General features: G+C 37.6%; 1 protein-coding gene across 4 annotated transcripts in view; it reads right to left on the bottom strand.

Moving 5' to 3' along the window:
• Window positions 1-1,682: 1,682 nt before the first annotated feature.
• The window catches only part of ARP6 (actin-related protein 6), a 68,156-nt gene continuing 50,399 nt past the window's right edge, over window positions 1,683-19,439 (bottom strand). The window contains exons 2-8 of one of the 4 annotated variants that reach the window (XR_016358028.1): window positions 3,578-3,803; window positions 3,423-3,486; window positions 3,259-3,343; window positions 3,082-3,137; window positions 2,745-2,807; window positions 2,495-2,633; window positions 1,683-2,274 (exon numbers count right to left, since the gene is read on the bottom strand). Coding sequence is in view for 3 of the 4 variants with exons in the window: in XM_089807272.1 (XP_089663398.1) it covers window positions 2,504-2,633; window positions 2,745-2,807; window positions 3,087-3,137; window positions 3,259-3,343; window positions 3,423-3,486; window positions 3,578-3,803 (619 nt within the window). In the remaining variant the exon portion in view is untranslated. Of the gene's footprint in view, window positions 2,275-2,482; window positions 2,634-2,744; window positions 2,808-3,081; window positions 3,138-3,258; window positions 3,344-3,422; window positions 3,487-3,577; window positions 3,804-19,439 lie in introns of those variants that run through there. The other 3 variants (XM_089807272.1, XM_089807271.1, XM_089807273.1) reach the window with 3 other exon arrangements.

The following is a 19,439-nucleotide window of genomic DNA, read 5'->3' as shown; positions in this document are numbered from 1 at the left end:
GTCCCTGGAAAAAGAAATTTCATCAAGAATGTCATATGATATGGGTGTTATGACAAGCCAATAATAATCAGTATATTGAAGATTTGATTCATATCGGAGATTTAAACCTAATCAAACCAACCTTATAGCTATAATCAACTATCAATAAGTTGAAAATGATAATTGGATAGATTAATTAATATTAACGCAAAAATTTACAAAATATGTAAATAACATCCAAATCAACCAATATACAAGCAAATACTATCATAAAGTTGGTGTAGCTTCATCTACCTTCAAGAAATGACCAATGGAGTTCCCAACAACCTCAAAGAAAGACATCTCCCATAAATGAAGTGGGAGATTAGGAAGGGGAACCCACACTGAATGCACATTAGGTTGTTCAATGAGCAAGTTGAATGAGACTTCTCAATGTTTGGCAGAAAGGAAATGATTCCCCCAAAATCACAAGCTATTCAGTATCAAATAGCAATCTTCAGAAGAAGAGAAATAAGCAATAAGAAAAATCATTTGCACAGGGGTAGAACTCAACATCACTAGAGACTAGGGTTTCCAAGAGTTAGCAACATAGATCAGGTAGAGAGGGTCAAAGGCTTGCAAATTTACCAACCATGCCATGTTGTTGGTAGAAATCAAGATTTTCCACCACTTCAAGGCCACAAACAACCACATGTGAAGCTTGGCATGAGAAATGGAGCAAACTTTTTGTTTTGAAGGGGCACTAAGGAAAGATTTTGCAACATGAGCATAGCTCCTACTATCGGCGACAAAAGACTTTGGGGGGAGAATCCTACCCCACTAAGCCTTAGACCCATGGCCACTAGTAGCAACCAACTTCAAAGGTACCAAATACAAAGTGGGGGTCAAATGCCAAACAAGGAGACCAAAAGGAACTATACTTCCCAAAGAAGCCAGAAGAGAGCTTGTAGAAAGGTTTGCGATAGAAGACAACCACGCAAAATCCCTTATGCAAGGGCTCACACCTAAGTAAATGAAAACACCCTCAGGGCCAAGGATTCTTGTAGTGCTCAATATTGAAGTCATTGTCGATGCAAAGGTTGAGCAAGCAAGAGGTGTGAAGAGGGAAGGACTAGGCAACATGGACGAAACCAACATGGCCGATCTAGCCCTCGCAAAAGGCAACGCAGCAAGAGAAAGAATTGAAGTTCCCATCAAGTTTATTGTTATTAACTTATACATTCACATAATTTTATTTAATAGTGATCATTTATTGAACATATTTCACAATTGCATACATTTTTTATAATACTTTCATCTTGTTTCTCAAAGCAAAAATAAATAAATGATAAAAACATTTAGTTTGATACAGATATACAAAAGAACTATGATACTATGATATAACTTTAGCACAAAGAGATAAGTAGGAAAAAACCAAAGAAGAAAGCTAGTAGACAGAAGCTGAAGTGTGTTCAGAAAACATATTTAGTGTGTCAAGAAAACATTTTATCTTAAAAAAATTTGAGAGGGAAGGAACTTGAGTAGGAATAAAATAAATAAAAGTGAAATGATATGGTCTAGGATGCATACAAGTTGTTATACATCTCTTGTATGAATAAAAGTCTAGTTGAATATAAATTCATATTGCATGCAAGGCTAAACAATCTTAAATTGCATAATCCAACCCCAAGTACATTAGGTATTTTCTAAAAGACAATCAGAAGTTGTTATGAAATAGAAGATACTCACTACCTGTCCGATTCCATTAGCAATACTTAAATGGTTAATCACTTCTAGGCAAGTAGACCTCTTACAAGAGTCCAAGATATGCCACCCGTCAATAACAATACAGTGCTTACAAGTTAAAAAGAACCAAAACTGAGACATTATTTTAGTAGTCTTTAGACCCATTGTAAGCTCGCAGCTTGCAGAATTTATAACAAAACCTTTGTCTTGAGGAGAAAATGAAAAGTCAAAGGATGTCAACAAAGCCCTTACATAAGAATGTGTAAGAATGGAATGCCTTGGTCGCTGGGCTATGTTTTTGACTTGTTCACAACTAGTTTATGTTCAATACATCAGTCTTATACAGCTCAAAACCAAACATCAATATGTATGCAAGGTGGGTGAACACCAGAATATGGTGGACATCAAATGCTGAACCCGGTAAACGTTGAAGCAATCTCCTTGTAGAATGCTTGCATAAGTGCGGGTGTCATATACTGGATTGACCTCTAGCTTGCCAGGAACCTTTTAAAATGCCTTCACTTTGAATATTTTACCTACAATATCGCTGGAACTGGAGTTGAAGTTTTCCTGTTGATGTCACATCATATAAAAATTGAATATTTCAAATGTAACAGGTGTAGACAATCTGAAGCATTTTATAGTGTCCAAACTGAGTTTTGCATTATTACAAGCTCCACATTGAATAGAAGCCTTGCAATACCGAAATAAGAACTGATTGATTCATAAACATAAATCAAGAAATCTAAACCAAAGGAGATATATATAAAAGATCAACCACAAACAGAACTTTCAAGAGTCAGTGCATAAAGCGCCGCCGGCATCTTGCAGATCCAAGTTCTTCATAATCTGACTTCGTCACACAGAGAGATTCAAACTCGGGACTGGCTGCCAATAGCGATCCTCCCCTCCATGCACCTAACATAGGACTGAGCATATAAAACAAATTAGTCAACTTATATTAGTTTTAATTAAATTTTAGATCAAAATAGCAACCTTTATAAAACCAGTGAAATGTATGAAGGAAAAGCTCTGCTTACTCTTCTTGTATCACAATTTTAAGTTTATAGTCATCACAAACAAGAGGCCGGAGTTCCTGTTCCCTGTGTTAAACAAAAAAAATACTTCTTAACACAAAAATTAATATTTCATGCACAGAACATTTACCACGGATAATCTAAAGCAAAACCCACGGGAATATTCTGCCAGCTAGAAACCGCAAGGAAAACCCTAGAGTATAAACGAAATAGATAGAAAGGGAAGTCAATATTTGTTTTTCCATTTCATAAAATTATTTCTTTAGCATTTAAATCCCTTCCCAAACTAATAATTCCACCCATTTCCATAAATATAACAGCACAAAATATATTAGTGAACCTTACAGCCTTGTTTTCATGCGGGGAAAAAGTGAGCTCCCACCAGTCAAAATTATACTGCAAACAATTCAGAAGAAAAAGATCAGGCAATCAGAAGATGTTTACTGGAATTGAAGCACTCTTTAGAATGTGGATGTTCCAAGGAAGAAAGACTAGATGGCTACAAGAATTGAATCACCTTGAATAGAGTACTGGATGCAGATGACGATGGCATGAATTAACAGCACGTACAATGCATTCTGCCAAGCCTGCCTGGTTCATCCCTGAACAATACAGGCCAAATTGCCAGTAAATTTGTAGAGAAATCAATCAAAATGGATTATCTTCCAAAAAGAATCTTACCAAGATCAGCAGGATGAAAAAGCATTTCTGGAACAAGGAATCGTTCATTAGTCAATTTCAGCTCCTGCATTAACAACAATATTTTAACATCCAATAGATCGATTCTGAATTTCAAAATAATTATTTTTCATAATAGTCATGGAAAAGAAACCAACCTCATTTTTTATAGATGCTTCTTTACTGCTATCTTCTACAGTTATAACTTCTTGAGGAATGCCATGCTCATTTTCTTCCTCATGTGGAATTGTTGGCAGTGTTCCTTTTCCTTGAATTGACATATATTTCTGCGCCTCTTCTGGATCTTTAACAAAACCCCGATTATGTTTGATACCATCAGGAAGGACATATGTGCTTCGGATAGGATTTTCTTTTCCGACTTTCCTGCAGGATTGCCAACAAAGATGATGAAATTGACTAAATTGTGTCAGAGGCATATTGAATTAGAATGCTTTAGCTATATCTTCATATCCAAAGCAATTTGTTTTATATTAAGAATGATTGCAAATAAACTACATTAAAATATTGTCACAAGTTGAAGCTTATCAAACAAATCAGAGTGATGAATCCTATAACCATTCCCATTTATCATGCCACTCTTATTCACTCTCCTACTATTGAGACTCCTTGAATCCATCCCAACAATCGCTCAATGTAGAGGTGGGGGGAGAAACTACAATAGGGTGCACAAAAGATCCTCTACCGTAGGCCCGAGAGTGAATATAGCGTCCCTCTTGGGCTCATGTGACCTTCTACCATCGCGTTGAGTGGTTTTTACACCATCACCCATTTGCAAATGGGGAACCCTCTTTTTGCTTTAGCAAGTAGGAGTCATTGTCTTAGGTGGTTTTGGTTAGCAACATTTTTAAGTCTCCAAGTCCAAGGGAGAGTTTGAGCAATTTTGGCTTACTAGGAAGTAATATTTGTCTGGGGTTCGTGTGAGGGTTTTGGTCTCCTTTTGAGGTTTTCTCATAGCCTAAGTCCTAGTGAAAGGGTAGTGTTTTAGCCTAAGTGAGAAAGGTTGACATGCTTGGGAGATGTTAGAAGGATTGTGTACCAGCTTAAATTGGACGCACTCCAATTTAATGAAGGTTTAGCACCTATTTAATGCGAAATCATCAACATCCCTGTGTCTTTCATTCCTTCTTCCCTTTTTGGTAATTCCTCCTAATGGAACTCAAGCACCATGGAAAAGATGAAATATTTAGACCTTACCCACTACTAATATTCAAAGAATATGCTTCAAAGCAGCTAAAGGTCATTTCACACCTGTCTGATGTTGAGCAGAGAGAAAAATAAGAGAAGAACATGGGAATATGGGCAACAAATGATGATAAACAAATTGGTAAGAACTAAGTTTGGAAAAGGTAGTTTTTAAGGACATTGAGAATGTTCTCTTTCACTGCTAGTGTCTTCCACACTGTTACAAACTTGCAACACGAAGCCATGAGAATTTGAATTGATAAAATATCTGGAGTTCCACCATTAAGCACAGGGATGAACACATAATTGCTATGATTCATTATATGTTTGCATGTACAGAAGTGTCTGAACTGATTTGTTGCTGGGAGTTTGAGGTGGAGAGTTGTGTGTATTATTTATCTGCTGCTGCATCTTGGCTGGGTGCTTATTTTTGGCTGGAGATTCATTGCTCATTCTTGAGACTGCCACCTATACTTATTGCCCAGTATTTACACCAGTTGGAGACTTGGTGATTATTCAGTACCGCAGAGAGCCCATTTTGATCTTTCTTGTATCAAAGAGCAGATTGGAGTGGTGCGGAAGATAGTAAAGCAGTTCAGATCTGTCATTCACCTATTAGGATTTCATAGGCAATCTCTGGAAGTAAATATTAGCTGAAGTTATTTCTGAGAGACCTGACATGTTGGTTACACCAGAATGAGGATGAAAATACATGACACATTTCAGATGATTCTGGTAACATATACTATTTGCAACTGATGAAGCTTTCATTTCCAGTCCTGCAGATATGCATCCATATGAGCTACTGTAGCATGATGATGGCAGGAGTATTAATGTTCAGACTCAGTGAATGTGTATAGATACATCTGTGGCAGTATGAAGAAGGGATATTATTCATACCGTGTGGATAAGAAATTTAGAATGGCACACAAACAGATATTGGAGGAGGTATCTGCAATCGAGTGTGCTGTATAGTCTCAAAGACAGAGTTCAATGTGATATAGTCAGTGAAGTGGCCTCAAAATAAGGCAATGATGATACAACAGTAACTTACAAAGACCACTGCAAATAGATGGGAGTCTCCAGCACTGAAAACACGGGATCATTTCTCTATATACAGATGACCATTCAGAATTGTGCAGCCCTCATAATTAACTTTACTCAGAGGATTTGATTTGTTTGTGTCATGAATTGGAGAAGTTACAGGTATGAGCTCAGTCTGGTCTCCTAATTTACTGATCATCATCTACAGTCACCCTTTAATTGATTGCACAGTGAGTTTATGGATGCACGAGTGCTAACATCTTTGCATGTTATGTGTTTGGAATCGATTATTCCTTCAGAAAGCCTGATACATAAACCAGAGCACGTAAGCATTGACCCAGGATCGATCATTGAAAATAACAAAGATAGTGTGTAAAGCGTTTAAAGGAATTAAGAGAAAATATTAAACTAGAACTAATTCCCATGTTTCGGTGGTCAAAGGCTCTCACCAATAAAAACCACAATGAATAAAATTTAGAACGAAGGCAGAGTATATTCACAAAGTAAACTACCATATGTGGAGATACCATGAATTGTACAAAGCCATGCATTAGTAACAGCAGTGGTTGGAGGCCATCGAAGGTTACATATGCTGGAAAATGTTTGTGTTGAAGAAATTGGTATTTCATGCAGTTCATGAGTTGTCTCTCATCCACGATAATGGAGAACTATGTGGCTATATCTTCCAGAACCACCAAAGCAAAGGATTTTTGTCTATTATCAGCCTTGTTTAATCATTGGTATCTAATGATTGTTGTCGTTGCAGGATAAAGATATTTGTGAAGGCACTGATCCATGAGGTACACAATGAGGGAGTTTCCAAGTAAACAAGTGATGAGAGTCTATAAAGATGAGGCGGCATCCAAACAACACAATGGAGCATGGTGAAATGTTGTGTAAAGCATAGTTCCAAGAATCACGGCGATTCATGCGATTCACGCGATTCGGCGATTCGATTCAAGCCAAACGATTTTTTGTGAATCGGTGAATCGAATCAGCGATAAAGGGTTTATGAAATAAGTTACTCACTAAATTTCAAGGGTTTTTTAAATTTTCCGATTCATGGCCGATTCGATTCCGATTCATGGCCGATTCACGATTTGATTCGGCCTTGCCGATTTCGATCGGATTCCAATTCTTGTTACTTTGGTGTAAAGCCAGAAAACAAAAGACACAATAAAAACAATTGCTCAACGGCATACTGCGAACTCATATGGAGATGTTCCAGATCTAATAAAAACTAAAGGGCTCAAGAGTTAATAAAGTCTTTGACCATATTAAAGGGAAATTATGAATACATTAAAATTTGTGATCGGTTCTTTGTTAGGAAGAGGTGCAGTGCTTGAAAAAGAAACCGACACCCCTCATCCTCTTATAAATTAAGATGTAAAACACAAAGAGGGACAATCCAGATATACTTTCCAATAAAAAATCATACTATACATGCGCATTTGATGTATTATATTCTTCATTGGCAAATGAATGAAATTTTGAACTAAGCCCGTGATCAGTAAGAAATATTTATTTTATTTTATTTGCATGAAGCTTTAGAGTTAAAATATTATATAGTTTCGTCCTTTATAATTATTATTTTTATTTTATAAATAATTTTATTGATTGTTAGAGCACTTTCAATTCCCCTATATTTTTCAAACTTCTAGGATTAGGGTTGAGTCAATGTGATGTCATGTCTGTGGCTAGATTGCCCTTAAGGAACTTCCCTTCTCATCTATCCCTTTGTGTGCACCTAGGTGGGCATTCAAAAGCAATCTAATGCATTCGTTCATATTAGGTGATTAGGAAAGGGAGTGTAAGTCTATGCATTTCCTAGATGAGAATGCTCGATCTGTTACACAATGGTAAACACCCTAGTCAAAGGTGGCAAGAACGAAAATGGAAATCAAATAAATGGTGCAGAATGCATCGGAATCTCCACGTCATAGGCTGAAAGGTCAATTACCCTTGGAGATGGATTCCTAACCGTCAGATGAGGATCAAATCAAAGGTTTTCGCAACGTCACAGCTTATATTCCATATGATGAAAGATAAGTCATGAAGCTGCAAAAAGCTACCTGGGCAGTTAAGTGTGCAGTCATTGCAACATCGCACACTTAAAGGGGGAGTTAAAATCTTAAGTTGCGAAGTTGCGCACAAGGTGACAGTAAATTCATAATGGTTGCTGCAAGCCTGCAACATCACGGATGGCAAAACAATTAAGACATTCCAAGTTGCAATGGTGCGAAGAGCCAACCACAATAGTTAAGATCTAAGGCTATCGCATCTTCGCAAGGAGTTAGGAGTAACTTGAGGTTAAGGCTACGAAGGAGCGAAAGCATGTATTCGCGGAGTCACAAGGTTGAAAGATGAGTTAAGGCTCCAAGTTGTGAGGTTGCAATAAATGGTAGTGGTCAATTTCACATGGTTATCAAATTGTCACACGGTTTTAGTGGCAATTAAATCCTTTGGTCACAACGCTGCGAAGCAAGATAGTAGTCTTCTATGCCGTCATCGCAGCGTCGCAAGGTGTTAATGTTAACTCTCAAAAAAGGTTGTGAGGGTGTGAAAAGGGTGCTACGCATCGAGAAAGCATAAGGTAGACCCACAAGCATCGATACGAAGGATAAATCTTAGTCATTGATCAAGCACAAGATCAAAAATGCTTTTTCATTTCGATAAGTTTTCCTACAAGTACAAATTCATTTCAGAAAATCTCCCTAAAAGGTGCCATGTGTTGTCGCATGTCAGGAATGAAGGCGGGCCCTTCTTTAGTTTCCAAGCGATATCAAACGATGCATCTTCCCAGCTGTCAGATCTTAAAAGATCAACCCCTATCGCTTTCTCGCTTTATAAAGTTGCACAAAAAATAACCAAAGCAAGAATGCGAGCATTGGAAACATATTAACCCACCAAGGAAATCATAAAGGAAAAAAGGAGGATTGCTAGGTTTTAATCGTGATCGTTCATTTGAGATCGATGACCAGAATTCAAACTTTTTTTGACTGTTAGAATATGAAATACAAGTTGTTGATGTCAGTTTATGTACCACTACATAACATATTAGCAATTGAATATCTGATACGGAGTATCAAACACACAATTTCTCTCTTGAAAAGTTAATACTCATAGGACACGAGAATAACTCCAATTTTCCTTACACTTGTGGATACTAACTCAATATATCGATGTGATTTGCTGGTAATCACGTAAGCAGCCTTACGATGTTTGTTTGAGGATGACTTGGACTTTGATGGAATGATGGTGATGGTGATTTGGTGTAAATGCCAGATGATGTTGATGGAGAAGGTGATGGTGATGGGAGGTGAATGGTTCTTATGACTTATGCCTTTCTAACTTTCCTCTTCAAAATTCTAACTACTAAACTACTTGCTATTCTACTCTTGCTCCTATGAATGGAAGATTAGCAAATGGATTGGGATCGAATCTAATGAAAGTTAACTAGCGGCTCGACCTCCATAGATGCAATGATTCAAAAGAAAATAAACCAGTTTACCACACAAGGCTTCCCAACAAGCCACTAGGATGCTAGTGGCCTAGTTATTGATCCCTATCAAACATCCACTAATGCTACCATTCAACTATCCATCTACTCTTAATCTTACTTAGCAACTTGAAATGAAATCTATTTTAGCAACTTTAAAATGAAAATCTTATTCTAACAAGTGGAAGTAGAAACCATGCAACAATACCAAAAGCTCTTAATCACCATTCAAGTCACAACAATGAGAAAGAAAAGCAATTTTTGGCATTATCTTTGCAACAATTTTCTCCGACCCTTACAAATGAGAGCAAATGGCCTTATATAGAAGCCAAAATGTACAACCAACAGTAGAGATAAAGAGGCAAAACCGACGATCCAAATTGAATCCTAAAAACCCTAATTAGAGTTGCCACCCCATCGGCCAATGAGAAGATGCCACCTCGTCAATGGACCAATGGAAAAAGTGGAAAAGTGGCAACCAATGAGAAGGCACCAAAATGGTGGCCAATCAGAATTAGATGCTTGTCCTACCCTAGAAGAAAGAGAAATTGCCACTTGTGCTTACATTAAATGATCTTCTAATATAAATCTCCCCTTTTCTTTCATTCTTTTAGCTAAGGTAATGAACCCAGCTAGCCTTTTGTTGACTTCCTCCATGGGAGGGCAAGGTGTATGCCTTAGCTTGAGCTCAGCCGATTTCATCATGCTGCTTGCTGCCTGTAGTGTCTTCTCATGATCCTTTTCATACTCTTTTGCAAATCCGATAAAGGCATTGAGGGAGGAAAGGGTGCCCAAATATTTCTTCTTGATACCAATCTTTCCTAACTCATCCAATCTTGATCCAAGTCTTGTCTCATTGATCTCCCTTCTCTAATGTCTTCAAAATCAAGTGCCATCCCAACGTCGCTCATCATGGTTGAAATGGAAGTGTCGACGCTTGGGCTGTGTTGTGCAACTGCATTCTGTATCTCCTCGAGTGTTCTCAATCTGGTAGTCAAGGCAACAAACCAAGACTCAACCGTACTCAATCCTCTTTCATCAACCAACTTGGCCTTTTCTAAATATGCCTCTGGCAATCCAATGAACACCTGCAGCCTGGGAATAGCCAAATCTTTGACTGGAAGGAAATCCTTCCACTCCTTCAAATATTCTAAACTTGTTTCTAACAATCACTAATGACCGGAATGTCGAGATGAAGGAAAGAAATTTTGCCCATCTTGGATTGTATCATGGATCCAATCCCTGAGTTCATGTAGTTGAGCTGATATCTCTTCTAGGTTGCTCCCGCTGCCTTGAGGAAGGGCTACCTAGTGCAACTATTGGATACGCTGGCAATCTCTCCAATATTTGTTCTCGGCCTCCAACTTTACGATCCTTTCATTTGCCTTCCTCAAGCTTTCTCTGATTAAAGCTATACCCTCTTGGATCTCTTCACATTCCATATCATCCGTGTTTCTTCCCAAGTTGTGTTCCACTATCTCATATTCCTGGGCCGCAATCTCATTCACTGCCTTATTGACTGTTGGTATAGCAATCTGAACCTTTCAGTGACCATCATTGTCACTCTTGATTACCCTAGCCACCGTCTTCGTTATTTGTTTTTGGTTCTCACTATCACCCTTTTCTATTAATCCTTGAATGTCCTCCACTGTTTGGGCGGTTACTACCTTGCCTCTTGGCATGAGCATTTGCCTTAACCATAATGGTGCAATGCATCTCCCCAAATCTGGATTCAGCTCAACTAACAAAGCATCACCAACGGCCTCAGGTGCCTAACTTGTTGCCTCAATGTCGATCGGTCCATCTTCTTCTCCACTAGTTACTGCTATATCATCTCCTTGTTGGTTTTCTGAGAGGGGGGAGTACTCGGTGCTCTCATTGTAACCACTTGATTCTGAATTAGAGCTTACCTCTACCACAGCCCCTTTATCACTTGAATTGACCTCTTGGCTTCTAGTCTCAATTATGCTTTCCCTTGATGGTGCTACATGTTATCTCTTGGCCGGAGGTTCCGGATGTTCTTTGCTCTTCTCAACCTCCAAAGCCCTTTTCTTGCTTCTAACTGTTTTCCATTGCCAGCTACTTCCTTCACCCTTCTGTCCGACTGATTCTGTTGGACCTTCTTTTGGCTTCATCTTCTCATAAGGGGAATCCTTTGACTTTGTAGCTTTCTTAATCTTTCATTATACAACGACCCGGGCAAATCAACTACTCTTGTAACTGCCTCCAAGGAAGGATCCTGATGATCATCCCAATCTACTGGATTCAACTCTATTCCTTCTACTGTGTTATAATCTTCTCTCAACATCTTTCCATCATCTTCCAATTGATCAGGAATATCAAGGCCTCTCCATTTGATATCTCTCATCATGCTCACCGACAACCTTGAGAAAGCTAGCTTCCTTGCATGAAAGTCATCCTTGGCATTGGCCCAAAAGTCCTCTATAGTGGGAACATGTTTAAACGCATTTCCATGAGATACCTTGATAAGACCATTAGGATCGAATCCTTGCCTTGCTCTATACCATCCTAGATGATACCATTCCAGTTCCTTCTCCACAGCTGAAAAGGCGACCTGATTGGGGCAACTATCATTGCCAATTCTGAATGAGAAGGTAATCCCTGTCTTAATTTCGTTTCTCATTATTCTATCATAATGCTCAAGTTGACTAGCCAATTCCATCAAAACTACCTTGTCGAGTGGGTATCTTGGAAGCCTCGGGACAAACTGTACTCCCTGCTACTCTAATGTATGTGAATTGTGAAAATTGAATGAACCAACTGCTTCCAATGAGAGTCTCTTAGCAGGTGTTCCTTGTAATACCCTTACTGTCTTCATGGTGAAGGCATCACAAAACATTTTGTAATCCTTGTCGTTGTGCAAATGAAGCTGTGGATAGCATTCATTCACCAAATATTGCCCTGGCCCATCGTCAACTTCTCCTAAGGCCTTAAGTCTCGGACTCTTATACAATCTAGCAATTAGGTAAAACAAATAGGATCCCATGTAGAATTGGTTTTGGTTTTGTACGGTTCTAAGTTGCAACTCTAGGTTCTCGCTTATGATCCTAACCCAATCAAATCTTCTTTTTCCTTTCTCAATTTCATCAATAAAGAAGTACATCCAATTTTTGAATTGCATACCTTGAGTTAGGCCCATGATCCAGCTGAGAAGCACAATGAGATCACCATATTCTAATTTGAAATCTGCCACTATGAACTTTGATGATTTGGTTACTCCTTTCTTTCCCTCGTGTAGCCAATCTTGTTTTAGATGTGTGAAATAAGCTTCCTGGTTATCCTGAAATGATTTGGCTGCCTGATCCATCATCACCACTGTCATGCTCTTGTACTGGGGAATGTTAAATGCTTCTTCAATCGCTTGTCTGCCAATATTGGCCAACACCCTCTTCCCTTCATCAAAAATATGGATTTATTGATTAGATCAAACCTAGATGCGCACTCTATAACCAATTCTGGACAAGGCAATGTAGGAGGAAAAGCTGCTACATGTACAATTCTGCTCCTATATATCTTCTTTGCTAAGGGGGATTGTCCTTCCTTTAGTCTGTCCTTAATCTGTAGCATATTTACTGTACCGATATTGGTATCGGTTATTCGCCTCATTTTCGAGAAGTTGTTTTCGGCATCATATCCTCTGTCTTTTTTAGTTTTTGTTCCCTTAGGGTTCTTGCTTGCACTAAAATCTACCATCTTAAACATTTATTTCTGCCTCTTCGTTCTAAGTGATATGGACTACCCTTATCGATCTCCAACCTTCTTTCTACCGATGGATTCTACACTTATTTCTGCCTCGCCAAATGCTCTATCACTACACCTATCAATCTCCAATCTTCTTCCTATACCTAAGGTGGTCTAGCTTATTTCTACCTCTTTGAATGTCCTATCATGGATTCTACACTTATCAATCTCCAAACTTCAACTTATGATGGGATGATAAATCCAAGAAGAACCAAGGGAGACAATATCTAGACAAGAACGAAAAAAAAAAATCCGCTTAAGGACCCCTTTCAACTCTAAATGATTTGAAAATACCTTTACCAATAGCTGGGTCTTCTTTTGGAATTTAGGATCAGACCTTAAGAATTTCAATTCCCTTGCAAATCTTGATGCCCTAGCTGGGGAAAAAAAATGAATTTGGCACACTTGAAATTGTCCATGCACATGCTACAAATCAAACTTTACTCCTTGTTTTCTTCTTCAACCAAAAATCTTCCAAGCTTGGGAGAAAATCGCAGCCCTTAGAAGATATAAAATCAGACCTCAAAAATCAGCTAGGGCATGGAAAAAAAATCGCAGCCCTCTAGCAAATACAAAATCAAACTTGAATAACAATCAATCTGCCCTCCAACTTTGCAATTCTGAAAACGTTTCCCCTTGCCAAAACAAATCACCAAGAATAGGAAGTCTGATCTGCATTAGAAAAAATTGCCAATCATAGAAAATTTGCCTTTAATCATGAAAATCGCCAATGGTGCAGGTCTGCCCTCAATCATGGAAAATCGCCAAACATAGAGATCTCTACCATGAAGAAATTTGCCAACAATAATGTCAATCTGCCCTAGCTAAAAAAATCACCCAAAGAAGATGCCAATCTGCCTTAGGAAAATTGCTCAAAGAAGAGAAAATCTGCTCTTAGCCAAAAATCGCCCAAGCACCAAAGAGGAGTGAGGAATGAAGAAATAAGGGGGAAGAGCTTCCTCTTATACCCCACTTACTCATCCTTCCTAGCTGACCGACTGGGACCTTGGAAGCAAAAAATTAATTAATTAGAACACTAAACTGGCCACCAATTAAATGTTTAGCCTGAAATTAACTTTGCCAAAATGAAATTTACTTATTTAAATTGTCAATTAGACCAAATTTGCAAAAAGAAAGTAATTAATGCCTTGGAGATGCTAAATGTTTCCAATTAATCATGATTTAGCAATTAATATGTCATTAAAATCGAATTTTGGCTAGCCAAAAGCCATTTTTTCAATATTAAATTATCAATTTCATTAAAAGCTAAAAAAATTTCAAGGCAATTTTAATCCATTAAAGCCAATTTTTGCAATTTAATTCAAATTGATTTTGCAATTTGATTTCATCTTCACAAAAGAAAAAATTTTCACCGAAAAAAATTCAAGATTTTCCAAATAACTTAAATCTAACAAAAATTATTCAAATTTATACAATTATATCCAAATTTTCAAAATAAATCGTCTAAGTACAAGATTTACAATTTTATCCTACCAAGTGTTATTCTTTGAAATTTGTTCGGCCTAAGGATGAAATTGGTTGTTCTGGAAAATCAAGTTGAAACTAGGTGAAAATAAATCTAACCCCCTCTCCACTGGCCTAAAGGCGTCCAAGACTCAAAATTTTCAAAAAAAAAATCAAAATTTTTTTGGGAAACTTCAAAAAAAATTTGCCAAGGTGACCAAAAAAAGGAGGTCCCCAAAATTTTGAGGTGATGGTGTGAGAACCTCACAACGCAAGTTTTGGTGCCATAGGGGTTTTTTTGCGAAATCAGAGAGGAATATGAACCATTTTGAGGGTTTCTAACCATTTTTGTTTCCTTTCCCTAATGTATTGAATTGGAACCGATGACTCTTAGATTTCTAAGCGATTTAAGTGCTCTGTCAATTTAACTAATGAATCTGTAACTAGAAAAGAACCCTAAGAGGGGACTTATATATATAATTTTCTAAGCTAATAGAAAGGATCGGCAAGTTTCATGCAACTTCTACCCCTGTATTTCCAGATACTGAGTGAGAATTGAGAGGATGTGTGAAATGGAGGATGTGCATGATGTCTACAACTAGGATCTTGTTGGTCTTGATTCCATTTAGGATCAACAATTCTAATGTTAAGGGCATTGTCTCCACTAGTTGAGAGAGTTATGCATGTAGGTTAGTTTCTTATGGAGCTGAAGGACATTTGTGTATGAAGCTGATAACTTCTCTTAGGATTCCACTTCAAAAGAGGGTTAGCAGTATAGGTAGATTCTACTTTACCTTTCACACACAAATTTGCTTCCTTTCCATTGCTCGAGCTGCATTTTGCATTTTGGAGTAGGAGTAGTGTTAGCAGTTAGCCTTAAACCTCGCCTAGGTTGCTTTGTCTATGAGAAATGATGAAGACACAATCCACAACCAGAATGAATGCAACAGGGAAAAAAAAAAAGGAAATATTATTATCAGTCAAATATGCTACTACGCTCAGTATATGTAAATAGACCCAAATACATGCCCTATGGGCTTACAATGGTCAAATCCTAGAGAAAAATCCTCCTCATAGTACCTTCTTTCAAACTCCACCAAGAATTGCCTTTACAATGCCAGAAACGTTCTTAAATAAACCCCAATTAGGTTTAGGGTTAGGAATACATTCTAGAATATGTCATTTGGAATCCACCGCCAAAACAGAAGGTTCTAGAAATCACGTTAGAAGCCGGTGTAAAATTAGAAGAATCCAGAAATGGTAGTCCAACTTCTGGGAGGCATAACTTTTGACCCGAGACTCCGATTGACAAATCGTTTACATTTCCAGAAAGCTCTCAAAGCACTCTATAGCCCTATGGACCAGCTTTGCTCGTCCCCCATTTTTCGGGCCCGTACAAGGTCGTTTAATGCCTCAAATCTGACTCGGAAGCACTCTTAGGAGGTCTCTGGGCAACTTAAAACTGCAATAACTTTCAAACCGTAAAGCCTTTTGACTTGATTCTTTTTCTGAAGTGTTTTAAATTACAAATATAATCATCCCTCCAACTTACACCCTCTAACTCATCATAATTATGGCTCAATTACAAAATAACCCATTTTCTACATTGACACATATCCCAAGGTTCTCAAAAACTCTAGCTCAGAAAACCAATAGTGGAACTATGAGAGTTGGAATCTTTATTTGACCCAAATGGGTTTCTAGAAATGAAAACACTTTAAACGGAAACTAACACTAAGCATATTTTTGGGTGATACAAGATTGCCCTTACACCACTAGATGCTCCTACATCAAGCAGTCTAGTTCGTCTCTCCTGCTCTCAGGTTAAGAGTATAGCCCATAGTCATCACCCTTTGATCAAGTAAAAACATCATTCATTGAAAATCATATTCATATAGGGGAGCTGTACCCCTCAATTCAGGGATTAGTGACATAGGAGTGCACTAATCCAATCTGTTGTATATAGCTTGTTTCTCACAATCTTGGGCATAAGGAGTCAAGGTAAAGCCAATTCAAGGTGAGGGACAAACTGTTTACCAAAAAATGATAGATAACTGGACAGGATCAATTATAGCATTTTATAATCGAACATCATAGGCATTGTGAAATATTTAATTGAATCTATGTCTGGTTTGTCTCCGAACCAGATGAGTTAAAACACATTCTAAACTATTTTAAAATTGTGTCCATATATTTGAGCTATCGCATCTTGATTACTAAATTGTTTATAATTGATGTGCTTAGAATTTTATAAAGTTGTACATTTTAAACTTATAATACTGACTCTACTGCCTTTCGACACTGGCCTTTTTATATTTTTCATAATTCGCAATACATACGCTGGCAATTATTTCATATCTTTCCTTTGAAGAATTAATATATTCATTTGTTGCAATCATCTATAATAATTTCTTTTATTTAAAGCACTCATATATTCATTATTCTTAATTTGTAATTTGCAAGTTAAAAGCTTTATATTATTCTTTCCATTTGGAAAACTTTTCTTGCATTTGTATTCTAACCAATCTGCTATAAGCATCTTGGGCTTAAGTGTTTTGTTCAAAATTAGGTACACTAGCCTTGGTTTTGCAGAGCCAAAAGTGTAGGGATTTGGATCGCATCGATCAATCCCATCAAGTTGGCCATAACCGGTTAGATATCCCAGAATCAAGTTGGCAAAACTCATAGGATTCCAATTTGCAATTTTGGGAACCAACACCTCCTAGGTGAAATTGGGGTAAAACCAAATAAATCCTCTTTAAAGCTCCTATTTTCATAGCATAAAGCTCAAGGTAGGATCTATTCCTCGTAGGTCCTCCCTTCCCTTCATCTATCCACTTGGATCTACTCCTTGCATCGTAAGGCTATATCTCGGACTCTGCACCTAATTCTAGAGATTTTAGACCTATTTTGGGATCCTAAAGGGATCCCGCAAGTTCTGGGACTTGATTGGGACCTATTTTGGGTCTCCTCTTTGCGTCCTATGTCCAAGTACATTTGGGGTGTTAATTCCTATGTAGGTCGGCCTGCGGGAGTTAGTTAGTTCCAAGCTTTTTATAAACCCTTCCTTTTGCTCCATTTTGACATCTCATTCTCAAGTGTTCAAGCATCCATCAATCTACAGGCTTAATTATTCAAGCTTTCAAGTTCTCAAGCATTGTTCAAGGATTAAAAGCATTCAAGCTTTCCTCCATTGAAGATCAAGGATTTATGCATTCAAGCCATTGAAGGAGTTTATGCTAGATCTTCTATTGCATTTTCAACATTCAAGATCTCCCTTCATACATTCAAGGGACCTTTTGTTGCATCATCTACATCTATCTCTTTCAAGATCTGCAAGGCAGATTTCAAGCACATACATTAGGTTTTGGTTTCACTTTGATGTCCTCTCTAGGGTTAAGAGGTTGAGTCAAAGCTATTAGATCTACATACTTGATTACATTCCAAATTCAAAAGCATATTCATAGATTTACATTGCTTCATGTTAGCATTCTATCTCAACTATTTCAATTCAAGGTTAATTCCTAAACTGAAGTTTTGCAGGTTTCAGGTCTCAGATTGGTGAACAGGTTGCAGATCCAGATACCCTTTTCAACTTTGCTTAGAACTACAAAATTAGATCCAGTTCGCCCCTAACAGATCGCTTAACAATTTTTGGGTTTTGTCCGTAGTGCAGTTTTCTAATCAAATTGATAGAATCATTCCTTTCGAAAGTTGTTTGACAACCCATTTTTAGATTTGTATCTCAAAGTATATCTTCTCCTTTCTATTTCCATACTTTCTATTACATCATCACTTTATTTACCTTTTTTTTAAAACCCTCTTAAGGTGGCAGTGAGAGGGAAATAAATCTGAGTTATTCATTCCTTTCATATTAGGGTTTGCATTAATACTTCCTCTTGTGTCAATCAAACCTAATCCATGGGGTGGATCTTAGTTCTCCCCCTTTCATTTATGTATGGTAGGATTGCTTCCATTTTCCTACTCTACAAATTGTGAGCGAATCCGAATGTTTGGTGGAAATCCTCTCTCCAAAGGATTCCCACCAACTATCATTTCTCCCCCTAAATCTCAAAATATCCCCATAGGACAAGGTGATGTGCAAACTTGGTTGTGAGAGATCCTTATTATGGTAGCAAACTGATCAATGCAATGCTAAAACAATGAAGAGAAGGAAAAATGGTAATTTTGTTAAGGATAACTATTGCAATCCTTAAGATTTCCACTGTTCTCACAAACTACAAATTGATAAAAAATCATGCTTAGGCATAGCATAGCATAAGGGTGTGAGATAACAAGATTCTTGGAAGTCTAAGTGGCAATACCATATTTGGTGGAAATCCTCTCTCCAGAGGATTCCACCACATTAAACCCAAAATTAAAAATCTCAAAATAGAACAAGAAATTGCCTAGGAATGTTGAAATGGGGTAAGTTTTGAGATAATCATATTTGGTGGAAATCCTTTGAGCTTAGGATTCCCTCGACGGAAATCCTCTCTCCAAAGGATTCCCACCGCTCTTAATCCTCTCAAACTAAAATTTCCCCCTTTTCACTTTGCACCAAAATGAATTTCAAATAAGTGTTAGAAGTAAAGGATATTGAGTTAAGATGAAATTAAGTGACAACAATGAAGGTTTGGAAGGTTTTACGGCAAAGAAGGGCTAAATCATGTTTGGTGGAAGTCCTTTGACCCAAGGATTCCCACGGCCTTAATCCTCTCAATCCAAAATTTTCCCCTTTTTTTACTTTGTGAAGAGATTGATTCCAGGCAAGTGTTTGGGTGAAAGAAGGTGACTTGAAGTGAAATTGATGAGAAACAATCAAGTTTTGGAAGGATGGAAGAAAATGAAGCGCTAAGTAAATTTGGTGGAAATCCTCTAAGCTTAGGATTTCAACCTAGGGGAATCCTCCAACGTCAAGAATTTCACCACTCTATTTTTTTATTCTAAACAAGAGTTGAAGATGAGGGATGCCACAATGAGAAATTTAGTGATAACGAGAGAAAAGCTTGAAATAATTGTGGAAAAGGGCAAAATCATATTTGGTG

This window comes from Cupressus sempervirens, chromosome 10, assembly GCF_028749045.1.
Source record: "Cupressus sempervirens isolate cs-2001-9-10 chromosome 10, ASM2874904v1, whole genome shotgun sequence".
Lineage (NCBI taxonomy): Eukaryota > Viridiplantae > Streptophyta > Pinopsida > Cupressales > Cupressaceae > Cupressus > Cupressus sempervirens.
The sequence above is the reverse complement of the archived record's forward strand: the minus strand, read 5'-3'. Positions and strand labels throughout refer to the sequence as shown.